Here is a 19918-nt window from a genome sequence, read left to right as displayed (position 1 = left end):
CCCATTTTTTTAAAAACTCAACCTTGTTCATAACTTGACAACAGTTAGAACTAGGACTTTAAATTTCACAAGTGTATTCCTTGTATCAAGACCTTCCTTTGGTTATCAACACTTTTGACCATGACCTTTGTAGTTTGACATGCATTTAAGAGGATTCAACCCTCGCCATAAGCTGCGATACGGGGGCATCAGTGTTTCACAAACACAACTTGTTCACAGCTATTCTTGTGATAGTTTCTGCTTGTGCAACCGTCTACTCTGCTGTCCTTTTGCAAGATAAACAAGAGACAAGAGGCCCATGGGCCTTATAGGTCACCTGAGTATCATGCGACAACTTTCCAACAATTGAATTTGATTCATGTTTTAAACTAGAGGCCATGAAATTCACAATTTTGAAAGAGGCACCATTGCTTATCATAATTATACACCCAGCATGCTAATTCTGGTTACTTAATACCCAGAGGTAGATCAGAGTAACAAAGAGAAAATGCATTTCCACTTTTAGTGAATTTCAGGGCCCCTGGGTCAGGACTTCTTGTGTTAGGGCGGGTCCACAGTTGAGCTCCCCATCCCACAGGAACCACTGACCCTGGGGCCACATCTTTCAAAATTTTGGAAATTTTTTAAAATTTTATTTCATCATGCCTTTGATTAATACCAAAGTGCAGATTTCAAAGCATTAAATTATTTCAGACTATGCCCCCCCCCCAAAGTACCTCTGTCCCAGGGGCTAGGAAATTAACCATTTTTGGAAGAAGCAGGTTTTTTTGTCATAAATATATACTAAGATCATGGGTATTATCTCTGTAGCATTTAGCTATTTCTCTCCTTTTCTTACGGGAGTTGTGTTCCTCTTATGAGTAATTGGACCATCCCCTATGAGTAATTGGCTGGTCCCGGACACCTGATACTGGGGACTGTGGAGGTGTGTTCATTAAAAGCATTTCTTGCTCCTTCCTTTCTTTCTGTCTTTGGTTTTGTTTCTTTTTTTTCTTCCATATTCTTCTTTGCATTCTTTTTTCTCGATCCGTCATTTGTCCTACATGTTTCTTTTTTCCAATTGCTAAATCGGCTTTGTATTTCCTTCTTTCTTTTTCAAGATATTCCGCTCGCCGGTGAGGGTCATTGTCTCTCATCTCTCTGTAACGTCTCTGTTTTTCAGCCGCTGATAAAGGCATGATGAAATCTACACAGAGAAACAAAATGGATCTAAATATTTATTTGTGTGTGTGTACATGTGTTTTCAGAGAGAGAGAGAGAGATGCTTCTAAATAAACTATGAAAAACAATGTACTGTATCATTATGTATGATTCCTATCTGTTACCATTTAGTCTCTCATGTTACCAAATTTGATTGAGGAGTGCTTTCGGAATTTATTGATAAACTGTTCAGTCGTATTTATTCCATGTTGTTGCATAACTTCAAAATTATCATTTTTTGGTATAAATATTTTTTTAAACTAAAAGAAAAACAGAATCAACAGTTTTATAAAGTTAAATTGTCTCTGCTGTTATGATTTTTGTCCATACTATTGCCAAATGCAATACTGGCACTATTTCAAACACAAACAATTCCAATAATGATTTAAATGCATTTTTACAAATAAAATAAATGCGTCTTTCGCTTAAGAAACTCTAATTTATTTTGCTTCAATGAAGCTAGTTTAATATGATTCACTTGTTCCCACTGTTACCGGCCATTATTGTCTCTACTGTTACAATTTCAATAGTAAGAGGAATGACAGTAACAGGATGGTTATATTTAATATAAATCCCCTCTAATTAGTATGATGGACTCTCCCTGTGTCATCCAGGGATTAAAACAATTTCTCTGTAGCTCAGTTAATCAATTTGTTTTTAGAAATCAATCAATTAAAAGAGTTCTTCATTTTTGTAAAGGTAACAGATATGACATATTCAAGTCATGCATTTCTAATCTAACAAACTCACCAACTTATATATCCTTTTCCAAGATACATCTTAAAGGGTAAAACATGGCGCTCTCAACTTTTATCCAGCAGGAAATGATGTGGCGTTGAGGGTCAAGAGAAAAATTCCAGAGAAAGACAGATAACTTTTATTTTTAAGATTTCCTTTTGGTAACAGGAATGACATGAACTGGTAGGACATGTCACGTTCTGAATGTTTTATAAACAGTAAAAGTATAAAGTGAAGCATATAAGTAAAACATCATAAAGTAATCTATAAATGTATTTAATTAATATGATGTCCAAAATTTTAACAGATTTACACAGGAATTTTTTGTAAAGAATATATCACTTTGGATATTATAAAACTCCGCATAATGTGACATTGCTAATCTGTTAACTTTTAATCAGAATGCATTAAATATTTTTTACTTAAATGTTTGGGGAATGACTGGAACAAATTTTATCAACAATATGAACACAAACATTACTTGGAAGGAAAAAAATATTCAAAAATTTATCTTTCATGAACTATGATTGAAAGACAAAAAAGTGAACTTTTTCGAAAATGACTCATATCTCTTTTTTCTGAAGGAGGCAGTACTCTGTACAAAATTCTCCAAGACTATTGCATCCATCCGCCACTCATTAGAGGGCCTTGATTATTTTGTTGTGGAAGGAGGGCAGGCATTCAGTGACTTGGAAAATGTCATCAGAGATCTTGATATCGCTATTCATGAAAGAATAATTAATCTCTTGCATGTCAAAAACAAACTCTGTTAATTTCTGTTAAATTGAAAGTCCCTCCAGTTAAGGTGTATGAAATTAAAAACAATTACTTTTTTAATATGCTTGATCCTTAATATGTTATGTAATATTTCAGATGCGCATCTCTTTGCATTCTTTAGTGGCTTACCACTGACACCTTAATGAGCTTTGATTACTTTCACAATACATGCAATGACTAGAACATGACCAGGTATGCCATGCTTGTTAGAGTTTAGATGATACCTTGGACATGATTCTGAAAAAGACATAAGAAAGAATCTGGGACAACGCTGATGCATTTCTCTTTAAAGTTTTAAAATCTTTTTTAAAGATGACTTTTCTTAAATTTAAATTGTCACAACAAAAATATCCCAGTTTAAATTTTGCTCAATTTTCTTTCTGATAACAACCTTTTCCAAATGCTTGTAAACATGTATCTATCAAAAGAGCTAGCTGTCAAAAGTTACATGTAGTTTAATATACAGATTAGATAGAATGTGCAAATATTTAATGTTGCAGGTAGAAAATGCCATCTCACAGATATACGAATGGAGATGCCATATCATGAGATAAAAAAAATCAAGAACGTGCTCGGCAAAATATTACAGTATCGCTGAAAGATGGTGAAGCCTTCATAGTTTGAGATTGGGCAATGAAGTTTCTTCCCCGAAAGTATCGTGAAGGCCAAACAGATTGGTTTGCAAAAAGAGGCATTAATTGGCATAATACTGTAATTTTCCTGAAGAGAAATTGGGAAACAGAAATATCAACTTGTGTTCATAAACTAGATGGCCAGTTTCCACAGGACTCAACAATTACTGCATCTATTTTAGTAGACTCTGTTCGAACTGTCCAAGGTATATCCAAAATCAGTTTTTGGAGAGATAATGCAGGCTGCTATAAAAGCTCACTAACCTTTGTCAATCTTCATCAGGAGCTTGAAAGTCGCCTTAATTCTTTCAGTTTTAGTGAAGCTCAAGATGGTAAAGGTGTGTGTGACAATAATTTATTTAATTCCATTTTTCCCCCCGGGGAAACAATTTCCATGGGGTTCAATCATTCTAGGATAAAATAACCACCATCCCTCTTAGAATATTATTTGATGACAATGGTGGGGTACCAGCAGAAGTTACGGAATCAGATGCTGAGAATGGTAAGTAGCACTGTATAAGAGAATCTAGGAGAATATTTACTATTATGCAGTTTTAAAGTACTGATATATGTAAAAAGTGAATAAAAGTTTCCATATCATGTACACAGTAAGTGAGAATAAATTGATAACTGCGAAATATTAATATAATTTTTTACAGGCTTACAGTTTAATTTACTGTAAATCTTCTCGCTCACTGACCAGCACAATACTACATATATGTGTTTCCAGCAAGGGGATAATGAACTAATTTCCATGGATATATCAATCAGATGTATTTCATAAGTCAATTTATTTCAGAGGAACTAAACAACAAAGCATCGGCGGTACACAAGTGATGCCAAAAGGAAGGGTACACGAGGTCCTTAAGAACCTTCTCAATACTGAATGCCCACATGTTGGTTGCGAAAGAGAGTATCAAAACAACTTGTAGTCTAAAAGCATTGAATTGCGAAAAATGCGATCATATCAAAGCAAATGGGCGGAACTCTACAACTTGGAGTCCCTCTTATACAAACGGCATCCTCCAGGTGCTAAGGGATGAAAGTTCGCCGTTTTGTATGGGGAACGATGTGGAGGACCCTTTTAAGGTTGGCAGGAAAGGAACAGTAAAGGCAGTAAACACCTTTGAAGTATTCATGGCAGGAGCCTGAAGGGGGAGGGGTCATTTCCATCACTGTCTATCCTGACATTATTATGTTAAATATATCTTAGATCTAGGCTATAAATTATCTGATTTTTTCAAATTATATAATACAGAACTGTTTACCCATAACGCTGTCTCTCAGTATTTTTTATTAGAATTGTCCGTGAGATTTGGCATTTGCCAGTAAGATTTCACTTTCCATAAATTTTACATATATCAAAAGAGAAAAACTGCTTTTTTGACTATAAAAACATGGTTTAATAACAAAGCTTTTGTTATTTAATAATACCACAGCGTTTTGGCAACCAAACATCGCTTATGTGTTTGAAATCCTTCTCTTATTTAGCGATAAAAAGGGTGAAACTAAGACAGATCATAACGAAAACTAACTGTTACATTCCAAACTTATGTATTTCCGATTTCCGTATTTTCATAATGGCAAAACGTGAGACGTATTTTAGACTAAAAATCCCTACAAAATACGGTGAAATCGTAAGAGTAAACAGGTCTGATAATATATATTTTTTTTCAATTCGATTTAATAAATGATTTTTCTTAATTGAGTATTCATGTGTATTGACCCCATATAATACCAGGGCTAAAAATAAGTGCCTGATGGTCTGGGGCAAATAATTTTTCATCTGACTAAAAGTACTTTGTCAAGGATATGTGTCCCTTTGGTCAGTGTTTGAAGCATAAAATTCTTTTACGTTCAGGACAGTTCCTTGGCAGGGTTGTGTGTCCAAGATCTCTTTTTTTTGTTTATATGATTGATTGTACGTTGTTTTACGTCCCTCTCAAGAAATTTTCACTCATATAGAGACGCCACCACTTGCCGGTGGAGAACTGTACATATTTTGTCCTAAACTTGGAACTTAGGGCCATTGAGCAGAGAGAGGGTTCTTTTTAACCTGCCAGCGCCTAAAAATTGCGACACGGGACCTCGGTTTAAACGGTCTCATCCGAAGGACAGGTCTCTACGTCCCACTGAGGGATTCTCGTTACTTCTTGACTCTAGATCATATCAAAGCAAAAATCAGATTTATACCCCCGCTCCGAAGGAGAGGGGGTATACTGTTTTACCCTTGTGTATTTGTCTGTCTGTCTGTCTGTCCGTCTGTCTGTGTGTCCGTCCGTAACAAATTTTCGTCGCAGTTTTCTCAGCAACTACTCATCGTAGATGCTTGAAATTTTAACACAACCTTCTCTGAGGCATGCCATATTGTGGGATACATTTTCATTCAAATCCGATGTCAACTTCCTGTTTATCTGTGCGTCTGTCCGTTTCATACATAACAAATTTTCGTCGCAGTTTTCTCAGCAACTACTCATCGAAGGTGCTTGAAATTTAAACACAATCTTCTCTTAGGAATGCCATTTGGTGGGATACATTTTCGCTCATATCCGATGTCAACTTCCTGTTTGTCTGTGCGTCTGTCCGTTTCATACATAACAAATTTTCGTCCCAGTTTTCTCAGCAACTACTCATCGTAGATGCTTGAAATTTTAACACAATCTTCTCTGAGGCATGCCATATGGTAGGATAGATTTTCGCTCAAATCCGATGTCAACTTCCTGTTTGTCTGTGCATCTGTCCGTTTCATACATAACAAAATTTTCGTCGCAGTTTTCTCTGCAACTACTCATTGTAGATGCTTGAAATTTTAACACAATCTTCTCTAAGGTATGCCATATGTTGGGGTGTTGCTAAAACGCGGAACGGAAAACGGAACGGAAAGCGGAACGGAACGGAAAACGGAATATATTATTTTGGATTAAATCACTTAAAACACACAAATTTTATCATAAACGATATATCTTGTACATTTGTGCACAATCAATGCCCCACTGTTACATAAAGTTGATGTTGTCATGCTCAGTCTCTTATTTACAAAAGTCGCTAACATAGCAGTCACATAGAATCGAAATTGAAAAAGGGGGGGGGGAACGAACTGGGAAAGTATTTGACAAGAAAAAAACACGAAAAGAAGACAATTGTTTGATTCTGGAGGGGAGATAAAACACAAAAAGAAACTAATTGTTTCATTCGGGAGGGGGGATAAGTTCAACTCCCAACATTTTCAGTACTATTTTTTTTTACACTAACTTACTACATTTATTATATTCACAAAAAGGGTGAACATGTGAACTGGAACGAATATTTCCGTAGTAAAAAAGGTTATGACTGGGGGGGGGGGGGGGGGGGGGGCAAATATTTGATATCTAAATGAACCATTGAAAGAGAAGAAAAATGTTTTAAAAAATGTATTAAGATTACGTTTAGGGCAAACCTTTACGGCAAGCTCGAATAAACATCTCTTATACACACTGGTTGTTAAAATTTTATTCAAAATAGAGTCCTTTTCTGGATAGACAAAGTTGTGGCAGATATAATGCATATATGTGCATGTTTGGGGGGGGGGGCATATATGAATGACCCCGTAAAAAATGAGTCTGTTTTACCGCTCATCGGAAAGATCTGAGAAGTTGTTATAGGTCGCCTACCCCCACCCACCCCCACCCCCCGTTTTTGTGTCCAAAATATGTACATAAGGTTTAATAAATCAATTTTTAATGTGGCTTTGGGCCCCTACACAGACCTGAAACTGCCACCCCCTTTCATGACTCGCGAATTCGACACTGCGTGCATAATCTGAATAGCATAACTAGATATTTTTGTCTTTACAGACATTGACATTGAAAGAGGGGGTGGGGGTCAGAAAACATTTTCAACATACAACAAATTTGACACGCTAAAAAAAGGGGGGATATTCTTTTGCCCAAACACGAAAATCCTATTTCGTGTGTGTTTGGGGGGGTGAATTTTTTCAGTAGAATATTTTCCACGGAGAGTGTGTATAACTCATGAATATATAATAGCTTACAATAAATTTTTATTAGAAATGACTTTTACAACAAGAATATTGCTCTTTTATCTGATTTATATTGAATCTATGTTATTTGTTTGACATTTTTTTTTTCCGTTTTCCGTTCCGTTCCGCTTTCCGTTCCGTTTTCCGTTCCGCGTTTTAGCAACACCCCATATGTTGGGATACATTTTTGTTCAAATCCGATATCAATTTCCTGTTTGTCTGTGCGTCTGCCCGTTTCATACATAACATATCTTCGTCGCAGTTTTCTCATTAGCTATTCATAGCGGATGCTTGAAATTCTATTACACTCTTTGTTGAGGCATGCCATATGGTGGGATTAATTTTGATATGAATCTGATGTCAACTTCATATTTTTCTGTGCATCTGCCTGTAACTGAACTTGTGTATATTAACATGATAGTCCTTACTTACATCAGAGCGGGGGTATTACTAGTGAGCATTGGCTCACAGATTTCTTGTTTAAATGAACGGAACTCTACAACCTCGAGTCCCTCTTTTACAAACGGCATCCTCCAGGTGCTAAGGGATGAAAGTTCGCCGTTTCCTGTAGTGCTGAACTGGGTACCAAACACGGGTTTGAAATCAAGTGCCTTAATTGAATATTAAATCAATAACTTTCTAATGTAAAGAGAACGATGTGCAGGACCCTTGTAAAGATGTGTAGAAGAGCAACAGTAAGGCAGTAAACACCTTTGAGGTATTCATGGCAAGAGGGCGGTCATTTCCAACACTGAAAAACGAAAGGTTGGTGTTTTCCAGACATAATTATGTTAAATATATTGATGCATTGAAAAACAGCTTGTAGAGACAAAAGAGTAACATTATTGATAACATAAAGTTCACATTAGAATAGGAAAAAGGTGACTCAAACCTATATTTAAAAAATAAAAAGAATGGAGGGGGGATCCATACCCCAAGTGCCTGTGGTTTTATGCATAAAATTCTTTTACGTTCTGGACAGTTTCTTCTTTCAGTCTTTTTTTTTGTTTATATGTTTGATTGTATGTTGTTTTACGTCCTTCTCAAGAATTTTTCACTCGTATAGAGACGCCACCACTTGCCGGTGGATAGCTTCATATTTTGTCCTAAACTTGGCTCTCAGAGCCATTGAGCAGAGAGGTTTATTTTAACCTGCCTGCGCCTAAGTACTGCGACACGTGACCTCGGTTTAAACGGTCTTATCCGTCTCATTCGGACAGGTCTCTACATCCCACAGTGGGATTCTCCTTTCTTCGTGATTCTGGAGCAGACGCTCTAACCACTGCGCCACGCGGGCGACAACTAGCATGGAAAGCAGGGTGATTTTCATTTGTAACTGGAGAAATGCTTTTCAAGGATTGATTGATAGTATATTGTTCAACGTCTCTCTCGAGAATTTTTCACTCATATGGAGAGGCCAACACTTGCCGGTGGAGAGCTGCAAATTTTGTACTCGGCACTCAGGGCCATTGAGCAGGATCGAGGGATCTTTTTTGTGCCAGCATCTGCGACACGGAGCCTCGGTTAATAGGTCTCATCCGAAGGACCGGTCTTCACGTCCCACAGTGGGATTGGAACCCGCGACATAAGGATTGACTCCTTACTTCGCGACTCTAGAGCAGACGCTTTAACCACTGCGCCACGCGGGCGACCTTTTCAAGGAGACATGGTGAAAGAAACAGATGTATTTGACGTCCTGCAGGGACTGCACGAAAGGTAGGTGATGTTGCAATTGCCGTTTCGATCAGAATTTGTAAGTAGAGGCTGGCATGACCTTACATACTCCAGCATGCTAGAGGTTCACGGCGAGATTCTTTTAACTTAGCGCCGCGTAACTTCTATCATCTATTACAAAAATTCTAGCTGCTGAAACCCATGCAAAAAGGTAATAAGTAAAATTATTTAATTAAAATTCAGGCATTGAATATTAACGAATGACACGATACAATAAAATAGTCACCGTTAATCACTCATAATAGCGATAAATATTTCCATTTCCTATTAAATAGGGCTGGGCAATAATATCGATATTTCAATATATTGCAATACAATGACAAAAAATATCGTATCGCAATACGAATTTATAATATCGATATATTGGCAATATGCTTAGATTAAGGAATTTTGACATTAAATATAAAAACTGACTTATAAAAAGTTTGTTATTAAACCAAACAGTAAGTCAGAAGTTGTTTTTGGGAACATTTCAGAGCATAACTTAAATGAATTCAACAAGATTTTTTTCTGTGTTGGTTACTTATCATAGTTATGAACATTCTACATGTAAATTAAAGTAAATATAGTAAGAAAAATGCCATTTTTCTTACATTGAAAATATTGCAATACATATCGCAATACAGTTATAAATATCGCAATATATCGCAATACGAAATCTCAGGCCAATACCCAGCCCTACTATTAAACACTGAAGAAGTCCATCTTGTTAATTTCATGGTAATACCTGTGGTATGTTTATTTCTCTATTGAAATACTACTGAAAGGTAAAATGTCAATCTACATGTATATGAGTACCGTATAAATATACAAAAGAAAAAAAAATAGATGAATTTTAATTGTTTACTAAGTAATTAGGTATGATATATCTTTATACAAACAAAATAATGAATTATCGTCAGTCCAAAAGCAAGTCGCTAGCCCAACGCTGTCCACTATCAGCGAGGCCGAGAATTCCACTTCCGTAAACAGCCTATCTGGAGCATGTGGAGAAATCGGCACAGCCACACTCCTTCATCCGACACATACATCGTCCCTCAGTCATTATCCTCCGACTTCGTAAGCAACTCAACTTCCTCTGCTATTTCAAGATTCGAAAGCAACTCAACTTCTTCTGCTATCGTAACATGTACACAAATCGATTTCCTGACCAACTTTCATTTCAGCAACTGCACCATTGCATTCGATATGGCGGCGGAGAAGTAGCCTAGGGCCTATACACGTATTTGTGCTTCCAACAACCTAAATCTAGGTAACATATATAATTTACGTTATTAACAAGACTGCTTTGATCATAATTCTAAATTCTTTTGTTGTTTATTTCATAAATGTCGATATTTGACTACAGTAACTAAACAATCATTAAATTTGTTTCGTGTTTTTAAATGGACTATTTTTTTTTATAGTAAAATTTGACGTCATGGGGCGGGGCAATAGAAAATAACATGGAATGCCTCGTGCATTTCAAATCTTTTAATTTAAATTGTATATTGATTTATTTTAAGATTGTTATTTCAATTAAAAATGAAAATATGAAGAATCTCTGTCTTGTTAGGAGACTATGCCAGGAACATCAACAATAGTAGGAAACATGAAATAAGCGATGCCCTTTATGCAAATTATCCCATGTTTCACACTATTGTTGATGCCCTGGCATAGTCTCCTAACTAGACAGTGATTCCTTAAATCAATTATTTTTTAAATCGAAGCAGAAACGAAATGGTCGCCCGCGTAGCGTAATGTTAAGAGCATCTGCTATAGAATCACGACGTAAGGAATTGATCCTTACGTCGCTGGTTCAAATCCCACTGTGGGACGTGGAGACCGTCTCTAGGATGAGACCGTATAAATCGAGGCCCCGGGTCGCATATGCAGTAGGTTAGTGCTTGCACAAAAATATTCCTCCCAGCTGCCCAATGGCCCTGAGTGCCGAGTATAGGACAACAATTGCAGCCCTCCATAGGCAAGTAGGGGTGTCTCCATAGAGTGTGTGAGCGAAAAATTCACGAGAAGGACTTAAACAGCATATAAAAACCAATCGTTTTCCGACTGGCAATCCGCAAAGTTAGCGTGGAGTCAAATCGAAAGTACTTCTGGTGGCAAATTGAAGTAGTTACGATTTTGATTAACGAACAATGACGCATGCTGAATGAAATACGTTTTATAATTTCTTCTTACTTTAATACCCTACGCAAACACTTAGGTACCTGAAAATTACTTGTTTACAATATATTTCACGCATTATATGTCTTGCCCAGTTAAAAACTGTAGCGGAACGAACTCATTAGAAAATCTCCTTCGGATGTAAGAGTCCGAGGTATATAAGGGCAGTAGGGACGTTAACCGAGGCTCTCACTTGTAGGAGTAGACTTTACAGAGCGTTTTTGTTCTTGGGACAAATCACGGTTGTACGTTTTTTTATGATGCTTCGCTGCGGTCTCCACTTAGGAACATGATCTCTTTGGACTCGAACCCATGATCACTCATAGCAGTAATCGCTATGGCTCTCAAGCGGTGAGGTTTGTGAGACTTCAGACATCTAGATGATTTGCAAATATCAGATCAACTAAATGATCTCTTTGCCAAATGTTTAGATGGTGTAAATCTAAACCTGAATCTCATTAAAATTTCTTCTTTTAATGATTCCTGGGAATTTTTTCTATCCTGAAGTTGACGCGGTATCCTCTCCGGCCTAACAATGTTCTACATTATAATGCGCCTGGCAGCCATATTGTTATTTGTGGACTTCTAAGACAGCTACCTACCAATCTCAAAATTTTGCGAAATTCTCAAGGAAAAACTAGAATGACCAAGGTGCTAGTTTGTTACACACTTTTTTGACTTTAACTCGTTCATTTAAAGAAAAAAAAAAGAAAAATCATATTGATAATGAATCGAAAATGTGTCAATATCTGAAAAAACTCAGATAAAGTGTATTCAAGTTACTAGGGCTGGGACGATACTGAACTTAGCCGATCCGACACTTATCACGATACTGTAACGTGTTTGTCTAACACATATACTGTATGATTTTTCTCTGGGTCTAGGGCCCCCTCAGATACCTTGCTGAGGAATTTGATTGTTGACTAGAACTTATTTACATATGCAAAATATACAGATATCGGGTGCTTCCCTAGCACGCAAATAAACGAAATAATTAATCAAACTGCCTCTTAATCAATTGGGCTTCTAACTCAAGAGCGACTTTAGGAAGCGCCCAAAGAAACAACCAAAGCGCCAGCACGTCCTTTCTCCCAGAAGCGACAGGTTACTCTTCGATTAACACAGAAAGAACGATTATGTAACACTAGACTGTTGCATATACTAGGTAAAAACTGTTCTGCACATCGCAAAGCAATAATGACTTACGAACAGACTTACCGCTGTTGTCTATCTCTTTGATTATACCGCACTTTTCCGCTGGTGTTACGAACTCAGGGTCCTTTTGGAACGCCCTGTCCCCTTCCCTTAATTATCTGTTTCCGTTACATTACCCACGCCTCAGATTCAAGCGTCCTCGCTTGCACAGGAAAATAAAACAAAGAGGCATATAATAGTCAATTTTTCTTATTTACAATGATTCGAATACTGTCAATTCCTTTGACAAGGTAAGCTTTATATACATGTATTACATCAGTAATCAATAACTTTACAATTCTTGCGTCTATCGATTGTCTAACTCATATTATAGCTCTTCTTTCTTTCAACGACTTTGATCTTAACCCCATTCTCCCACTTGTTGGTTATGGTTTTGGTGGAGTACACATATAGGGTTGGCTCGGTCTGTGTAGCCGCGTTCACAGTGGATGCCTTTGCAGACTTCTCCAAATCATGCATCACCGGCTCTGAATGATGAATGTCTTTGCTCTTCGTCTGAGAACCTGTGTAGAGAACCGGCTGAGTTCTCTTTCGAATGATTCTTCCTATCTCTAGGTCCTCAGGTGCCTTCTCTATCTCTTCAGTTTCTCTGGAGTCTTCTTCATCGCTAGGGCTACAAGAACCCAACACATTTAACAGTTCTCCAGGATCCTGAAATTCCCAGTCACTTTGGTTAGATTCCTTCTCCATATGGTCACTAGCAGGAGTCGCTTCTGGACTATCTTCACCAACTACAATATCAGCTGCTTTTGTAATCGTGCTTGACTTTTGCTTCTTAGCAGGGGGTGGAACAGTTGCTGAACCATTATGAACTTTCATGTGTTTCACAAGGTAACTGTTCTTCTTGAACCTGGCTCCACAAGTTACACATTTAAATCTCTGTCCTGAGCATAAAATAACGTGGTCCTGCCATGGCTCATCAATGGCTCTGTCACAAAAAGGACAGTCAGGCTGTTTAGCTTTGGTAAACTTTATATTAGGCATAACTGTAATCTACAACAAACAAACAAAAAAATGGGTTAAAGCTCATTTAAATGCTCCTCGAATCTTTGTCATCTTAAATATATATAAAAAATAGTGCAACATAAATAACCTGTCTAGCAAAGATCTACTACATAAGCTGATAAATAAGCAGGAGTCCGTCTGCTTCCACTCGATCTTTGGGACTTCTGATCGATCACTGGATCATTAACACCCTCTCTATCAAAGTCCAACTCTTCCAACTGATCTTGTTGTAATGTGAGATTTTCATTCTGGTCGACATCATCAGAATCACTTAGTTCTACCTCACCAGACAGAATCTGAGGTTTAACCAACCTCATTCTGTCTACATGTATCACCTGTGGTGACCCTTTACTTCCACAAGATACTTTGTACGTAAATTCTGAACATTTTTCTAGAACTTCGAAATGTCCTTGCCAAAAGCTTGTTAGCTTTGGCGAAGTACCCATACGTCTGCGAGGAAAGAAAACGTAAACATGGTCTCTTGGGGAGAATCTTTGCCATCGTAACTTCTTGTCATGGTAGCGTTTTCGACGCATCATTTCCCCTTTAGTATTTTTCCTCACAATATGGTGTGCTTCTTCCAGTCTCTCTTGAAGCAACCAGGCCCATCTATTTTGTGGGATCGGCTTCCTCTGTACCTCCATTTCGTATAGAAGGTCTAAAGGCGTTGTCGCTTCTCTACCAAGCATAAGGTAGTTCGGAGAGAAGCCAGTTGTGTCATGCTCTGCCGATCTATACGCCATCGTGACATAAGGCAGTTGTTCGTCCCAATCTGTATGATTTTTGTTCACACAGGAAGTTAACATGGCTTCAAGGGTTCGATTAAACCTTTCCACCATACCATCTGATTATGGATGGTAGGGTGTTGTGCGAGTCTTTTCCATTTGTAATAGTTCGCACACCGAATGGAACAAATCACCCTCGTATTGACGGCCTTGATCTGAGTGTATTGTATAGGGTACTCCGAATCTAGTGATGACCTGATCAACTAGAATCTTTGCCACAGTTTTTGATTCCATATTTGGCATCGGAAAACATTCAGTCCAGCGAGTAAAATAATCTGAAACTACCAGTATGTATCTGTTTCCAGATTCTGTCAATGGCAGTTCCCCCATAATATCTGTTGCTAATCTATCCATGGGGAATCCATTCTGAACAATTTGCATTGGCGCTTTTTGGCTAGTAAAGGACGACTTTCTTCTGGCACAGATGTCACATCCATTTATATACCGACATCTTTGTTAAGGCCTGGCCAATAAAATTGACTTCTTATCTTTGCAATAGTTTTGTTTATGCCTAAATGACCTGCAGTACGCTTGTCGTGGTATTCCGTTAGAATATGCCTTCTCTCAGACATAGGCACTATTATCTGGAGCTTTTCCGTCTTTGTCTCTTGGTCTGTGGTTCTCCGATATAGTAAATTGTCCTGAGTGGTTAGTGAACTTAGCTGTGACCATAGAGAACGTAGAAATGCACTTTGACTGGCCACTCCTCTAAACGATGGTGTCTTTTCCTGATCCATCCAACGTTTTACAAGGACAATTTCTTTGTCTTCGCTTTGGACCCTATGGACATACGTTTCTTGAATAACTGGGTCGTCTACTGTTGCCGTTCTTACTTTGGGTTCTTCGTTTTCCTTATCCCAGTCTACTTTGAATCCACATTTCTTACAAAGAAGACGACTAAGCGCGTCAGCGTTTTGGTGTAACTTGCCTGGTCGATGTTGGATCTCTATGTCATACGTGGACAGCACTTCAAGCCAGCGGGCAAGCTGACCCTCTGGATTTTGAAAGTTGGTCAACCATCTCAGCGAGCTGTGGTCCGTGCGCAAAATAAACTTACGTCCGTAGAGGTAATGCTTAAAATACTTAGTAAAATATACTGCCGCAAGCAATTCTTTTCTCGTCACGCAGTATTGCCTTTCGGACTTAGTAAAAGTCTTGCTGGCGTAAGCAATCACACGTTCTTTACCATCGTCCACTTGTGATAATACTGCTCTCCCATCGCAAAGTTACTTGCGTCCGTGTCCAATATGAACGGCTTACTAAAGTCAGGATGGGCAAGGATGGGGGCACTTGTCAGTGTAGCTTTTAATTTTTCGAAAGCACTTTGGCAATCCTCACTCCAAACGAAAGATTTGCTTTTCTCTGTCTGTTTGTGAAGGGGTTTTGCTATACTTGCAAAGTCTTTCACAAACTTTCTGTAGTAGCTACATATACCCAGGAATGAATGTAGCTCACTCACGTTGGCTGGCACTGTCATTTCCTTAATCGCCTCAATCTTCTTTGGATCCGTAGTAATACCCTTCTCGGAAATTATGTGTCCGAGATATTCTACAGACTTGCAAAACAAGGAACACTTCTTGGTCTTCAGTTTCGACCCTGCATTTGCCAATCGGTCGAACTCTTTGCTCAGGTTCTCCGCCATGCCCTCAAATGTTTTACTAATGACGATGATATCGTCCAAGTAAATCAAACATATTTCCCAATTCAACCCTGCAAGGACTGTCTCCATCAATCTTTCAAATGTCGCTCCAGCATTGCACAAGCCGAAAGGCATCACTTTAAATTGGTACAATCCTTTTCTCGTGGCAAAAGCAGTCTTTATTTTGTCACTGGCCTCCATTTCTACTTGCCAGTATCCCATAGCCAAGTCGAGAGTTGAGAACCACGAAGCATCACTTAGACTATCTAACATGTCGTCGATCCTCGGAAGAGGGTAAGCATCTTTCAAAGTAACCGCATTTAATCGTCTATAATCGATACAAAATCGAGTCGATCCATAATTTCTTTTTAACTAGAACGATACCTGAGGCCCACGGACTAGATGAAGGTTCAATTACATTCCTCTCAAGCATATCGTCCACCAACCTATCTGCTTCTTCTCTCATGTGTACCGGTAACCGTCTTGGTGGCTGTTTTATCGTGAGTGCATCTCCTGTATCGATACAATGCTTGACAACATTTGTTCTTCCAAGTCCATCATCTGAACCAGCAAACAGAAAAGCATACCTGGATAACAGTTTATCTACTTCAGTCTTCTGTTTTTGATTTAAGCAAGTTTTTGACTTTTCACTTAAGGCCTGCAGCTCTTTTGAAAAAGGTCCCTTAAGACTGCGATCTTTATTTTCTCCTTCTAATATCTTTACCACTGGGCTAAGCTGTCCCATATTTGTTCCCTTGTAAATCGTCTGTGCATCGGTCGATAGATTCAAAACTCGTATTGGAACCTTATTATGATTGCTGACCAGAGTTCTGCCTACTAAACCTTTATTTGAATCTATCAAACAATTCCTTGGCTCTACAATACCATATCCACAAGGACGGTTCTTGCCCTCTGGTACGCATACATCACAGCTTGCAATCACTTCACTTCTTGGTGGTAGAGTGAACGATTCTGAAGCCACCACCCGATAACATGCTAGCATACCTTGAAGTTATAAAGAATAATGTTCACCATTTATTGACATTACTTTCTTGGAGACGTCCAACGTGCAATTTTGTTCATTCATGAAATCCAGACCCAGGATTCCATCCACTGTTATATCAGCGACCACCACTGTTCTCACAAATCTACTCGAACCGATTGTTAAAGTTAACGTAGCTTTGCCAAGAAGTTTTAGAGGTCTACTTTCCGCAGACATAATGTCTTGGTGCATACTATGCAAAACAAGATTTTGATAAACCTTTTGAATGTCACTGAAGACATTCTTTGCAATGAGCGTAACGGTCGCTCCTGTATCGATGAACAATTTTGTGTCTACATTTTAGCTGAGATATACATTCCAGCCTCACTTGGTCTATTGTAAGCAATTGGTTGCAGCTTACGTTGTGTTTTAACTGTCTTAGCAGAGCCAGAACCATGACCCGGTGCTTTAGATTTTTTGCCAAACCTCCTTGTTGTTTCGTTCATCTGCTTTGATGGACAATGTTTGCTTATATGTCCTTCCTTACGACAATTGTAGCACTTTATTGTTCTTGGGGGTTGCCGTGGCTTTTTTGTCATTGCGATCCGACCAATCATCGAGCTAGATGACTTACTCTTTATTTCACGTATTTCTGTCTTAAGTTCCATAACAGAACTTTGCAAATCTTTAAGAGTTTTGGTCAGGTCGTTGGTATTTATCTGGGACTTTAATTGAGTATTATCGTGATCTGCACCTGTAGCTACATGCAAATGTGACTTGTATTCAGATCTTCTGGAGTCAGCACTGATAAAGGCTTCTAATTCAACCGCTAGCCTTATAGCGTCGTTCAAGCTCTGGGGTCTGGCTTGTTTGATTCTAAGGCGCATGTCAGCATCAACTAAAGCATTGATAAACTGTTCCTTAGAAAGTGTCTCTTGAACATCGTTTGGTGCTGTAGGATAGGCGAGATGTGTTAGCCTCCGGATTGACTGTCGTAATTCTGGGAGCGTCTCGGTCGCTTTCTGTCTACGTTCTCGTAGTTGAACTATGTATAGTTCTGTTTGGTTTGCAGGGGCAAAACGATCCTCAAGCGCCTTAATCAGTTCATCGTAGTTTCTTTCATCATCTCTACTCAAATTCCCAAGCACTCCCTGTGCTTGTCCCCTCAGAGAGACTGCTAAATAAAGACCTTTTTCTTTAACACACCAACCATTCAATGAAGAGCACGCCTCAAAGTGTGATTTATAATCAAGCCACGACCCAATCCCGTCATATGTGGCTGGTTTAATATAATTAGACGGCTTCTTTACAGTAATCTCTTCCTTTGGTTTTGCTTCGTTAGTCTTAGTATTTTCAAGGAGGCGCCGTAGTCTGACTGTTACTCCTGGTTCATCCTCTCTGGCATCGATACGTCTTGTCGCTTCTTAAAATGGGCTCTTGTTCAAAATTGTCAATTCTTGGTGTTTCACGGAGAACCCCACTCTGGATTCTAGCCGAAGCTTGGTTAACATCTTCTATAGGACTTTGGGTCATTATTCCAGAGTCACTTCTACGGGCTGCGGTTGTTCTTATACTAGCTGGAGTAGACGTTCTCTGATCGTGATTGTCCAAGGATATTTCAGAATTCTCGAGCGTCTTTCTTCCTAACCGTGTAATTTCAGCTTCTAACCTTGCGATTTCTTCATCTAAGCTCGACATTTTTTTTAAAAGCAACAAAACTTTACAAATAAGTAAAGATAGAAATATATGAAATTTACTTCTTTTTTATTTTTTTTTATTCAATCAAGCAACCATATCAAGTCCCTATATGGGCGCCAATTTCTGTAACGTGTTTATCTAACACATATACTATATGATTTTTCTCTGGGTCTAGGGCCCCCTCAGATACCTTGCTGAGGAATTTGTTTGTTGACTAGAACTTATTTACATATGCAAAATATACAGATATCGGGTGCTTCTTAATCAATTGGGCTTCTAACTCAGGAGCGACTTTAGGATTTTTCTCTGGGTCTAGGGCCCCCTCAGATACCTTGCTGAGGAATTTGTTTGTTGACTAGAACTTATTTACATATGCAAAATATACAGATATCGGGTGCTTTCCTAGCACGCAAATAATCAAACTGCCTCTTAATCAATTGGGCTTCTAACTCAAGAGCGACTTTAGGAAGCGCCCAAAGAAACAACCAAAGCGCCAGCACGTCCTTTCTCCCAGAAGCGACAGGTTACTCTTCGATTAACACAGAAAGACCGATTATGTAACGCACACGTAGACTGTTGCATATACTAGGTAAAAACTGTTCTGCACATCGCAAAGCAATAATGACTTACGAACAGACTTACCGCTGTTGTCTATCTCTTTGATTATACCGCACTTCTCCGCTGGCACTCTGCCAGTAACTGCATCAGAAACTGACTCTATCGAGTCTTGAGACCTTATATATACTCTAATAAAATCACGTGACAAGCCCACTCGGAATGTCTGGGAACTTTGGGTTTTACGAACTCAGGGTCCTTTCGGAACGCCCTGTCCCCTTCCCTTGATTATCTGTTTCCGTTACAATACCTTAGGTGCGATACGATACATGTCACGATGTATTTAAAACCAAATAAACCTAGATAATTTTTTTAAAGCATTTAATTTGGAAATAACAGTGTATGAAAATAAACTAATTCAACAAATGAACGATGACAAGTTTCTTGACTCAAATTACTGTCAATTATATTAAAATTCATCAGAAATTAAACTGAAATTGTCAAATTGAAGAGTTTACAAATTTTTCTCGAAGAAAATTAGCCTGTCAACATTGTCAGTTACAATGTCCCCTGCTGTGCTGAAAATTGAAAATCCTTTCACTGGCCACACTTGTAGAAGGAATTGCAAGTATTTTTAGCTCTACTGGTCAGAGACCAGAAGATCTTATGCGATAGTTATGACACATTACTATCGCATAAGCTCTTCTGGTCCGTCCGTCCGTCTGTCTGTCTGTCTGTTAACAATTTTTCAAAATGCTACTCCTCCTATAGTTTTGA

The 19918-nt window shown here is 38.4% G+C and overlaps 1 protein-coding gene across 1 annotated transcript; it reads right to left on the bottom strand.

Annotated features, from left to right (window-relative positions):
- Positions 1-16234: 16234 nt before the first annotated feature.
- LOC134257852 (uncharacterized) lies at positions 16235-16909 on the bottom strand. The gene has a single exon (XM_062740438.1). It carries the CDS (start codon positions 16907-16909, stop codon positions 16235-16237), a length of 675 nt encoding a protein of 224 aa, XP_062596422.1.
- Between the last annotated feature and the right edge of the window lie 3009 nt (positions 16910-19918).

The sequence above is a fragment of the Saccostrea cucullata genome, unplaced genomic scaffold (assembly GCF_032062105.1).
Source record: "Saccostrea cucullata isolate Sc308-1 unplaced genomic scaffold, CSIRO_AGI_Scuc_v1 ctg2207, whole genome shotgun sequence".
Classification (NCBI taxonomy): domain Eukaryota; kingdom Metazoa; phylum Mollusca; class Bivalvia; order Ostreida; family Ostreidae; genus Saccostrea; species Saccostrea cuccullata.
The sequence above is the reverse complement of the archived record's forward strand: the minus strand, read 5'-3'. Positions and strand labels throughout refer to the sequence as shown.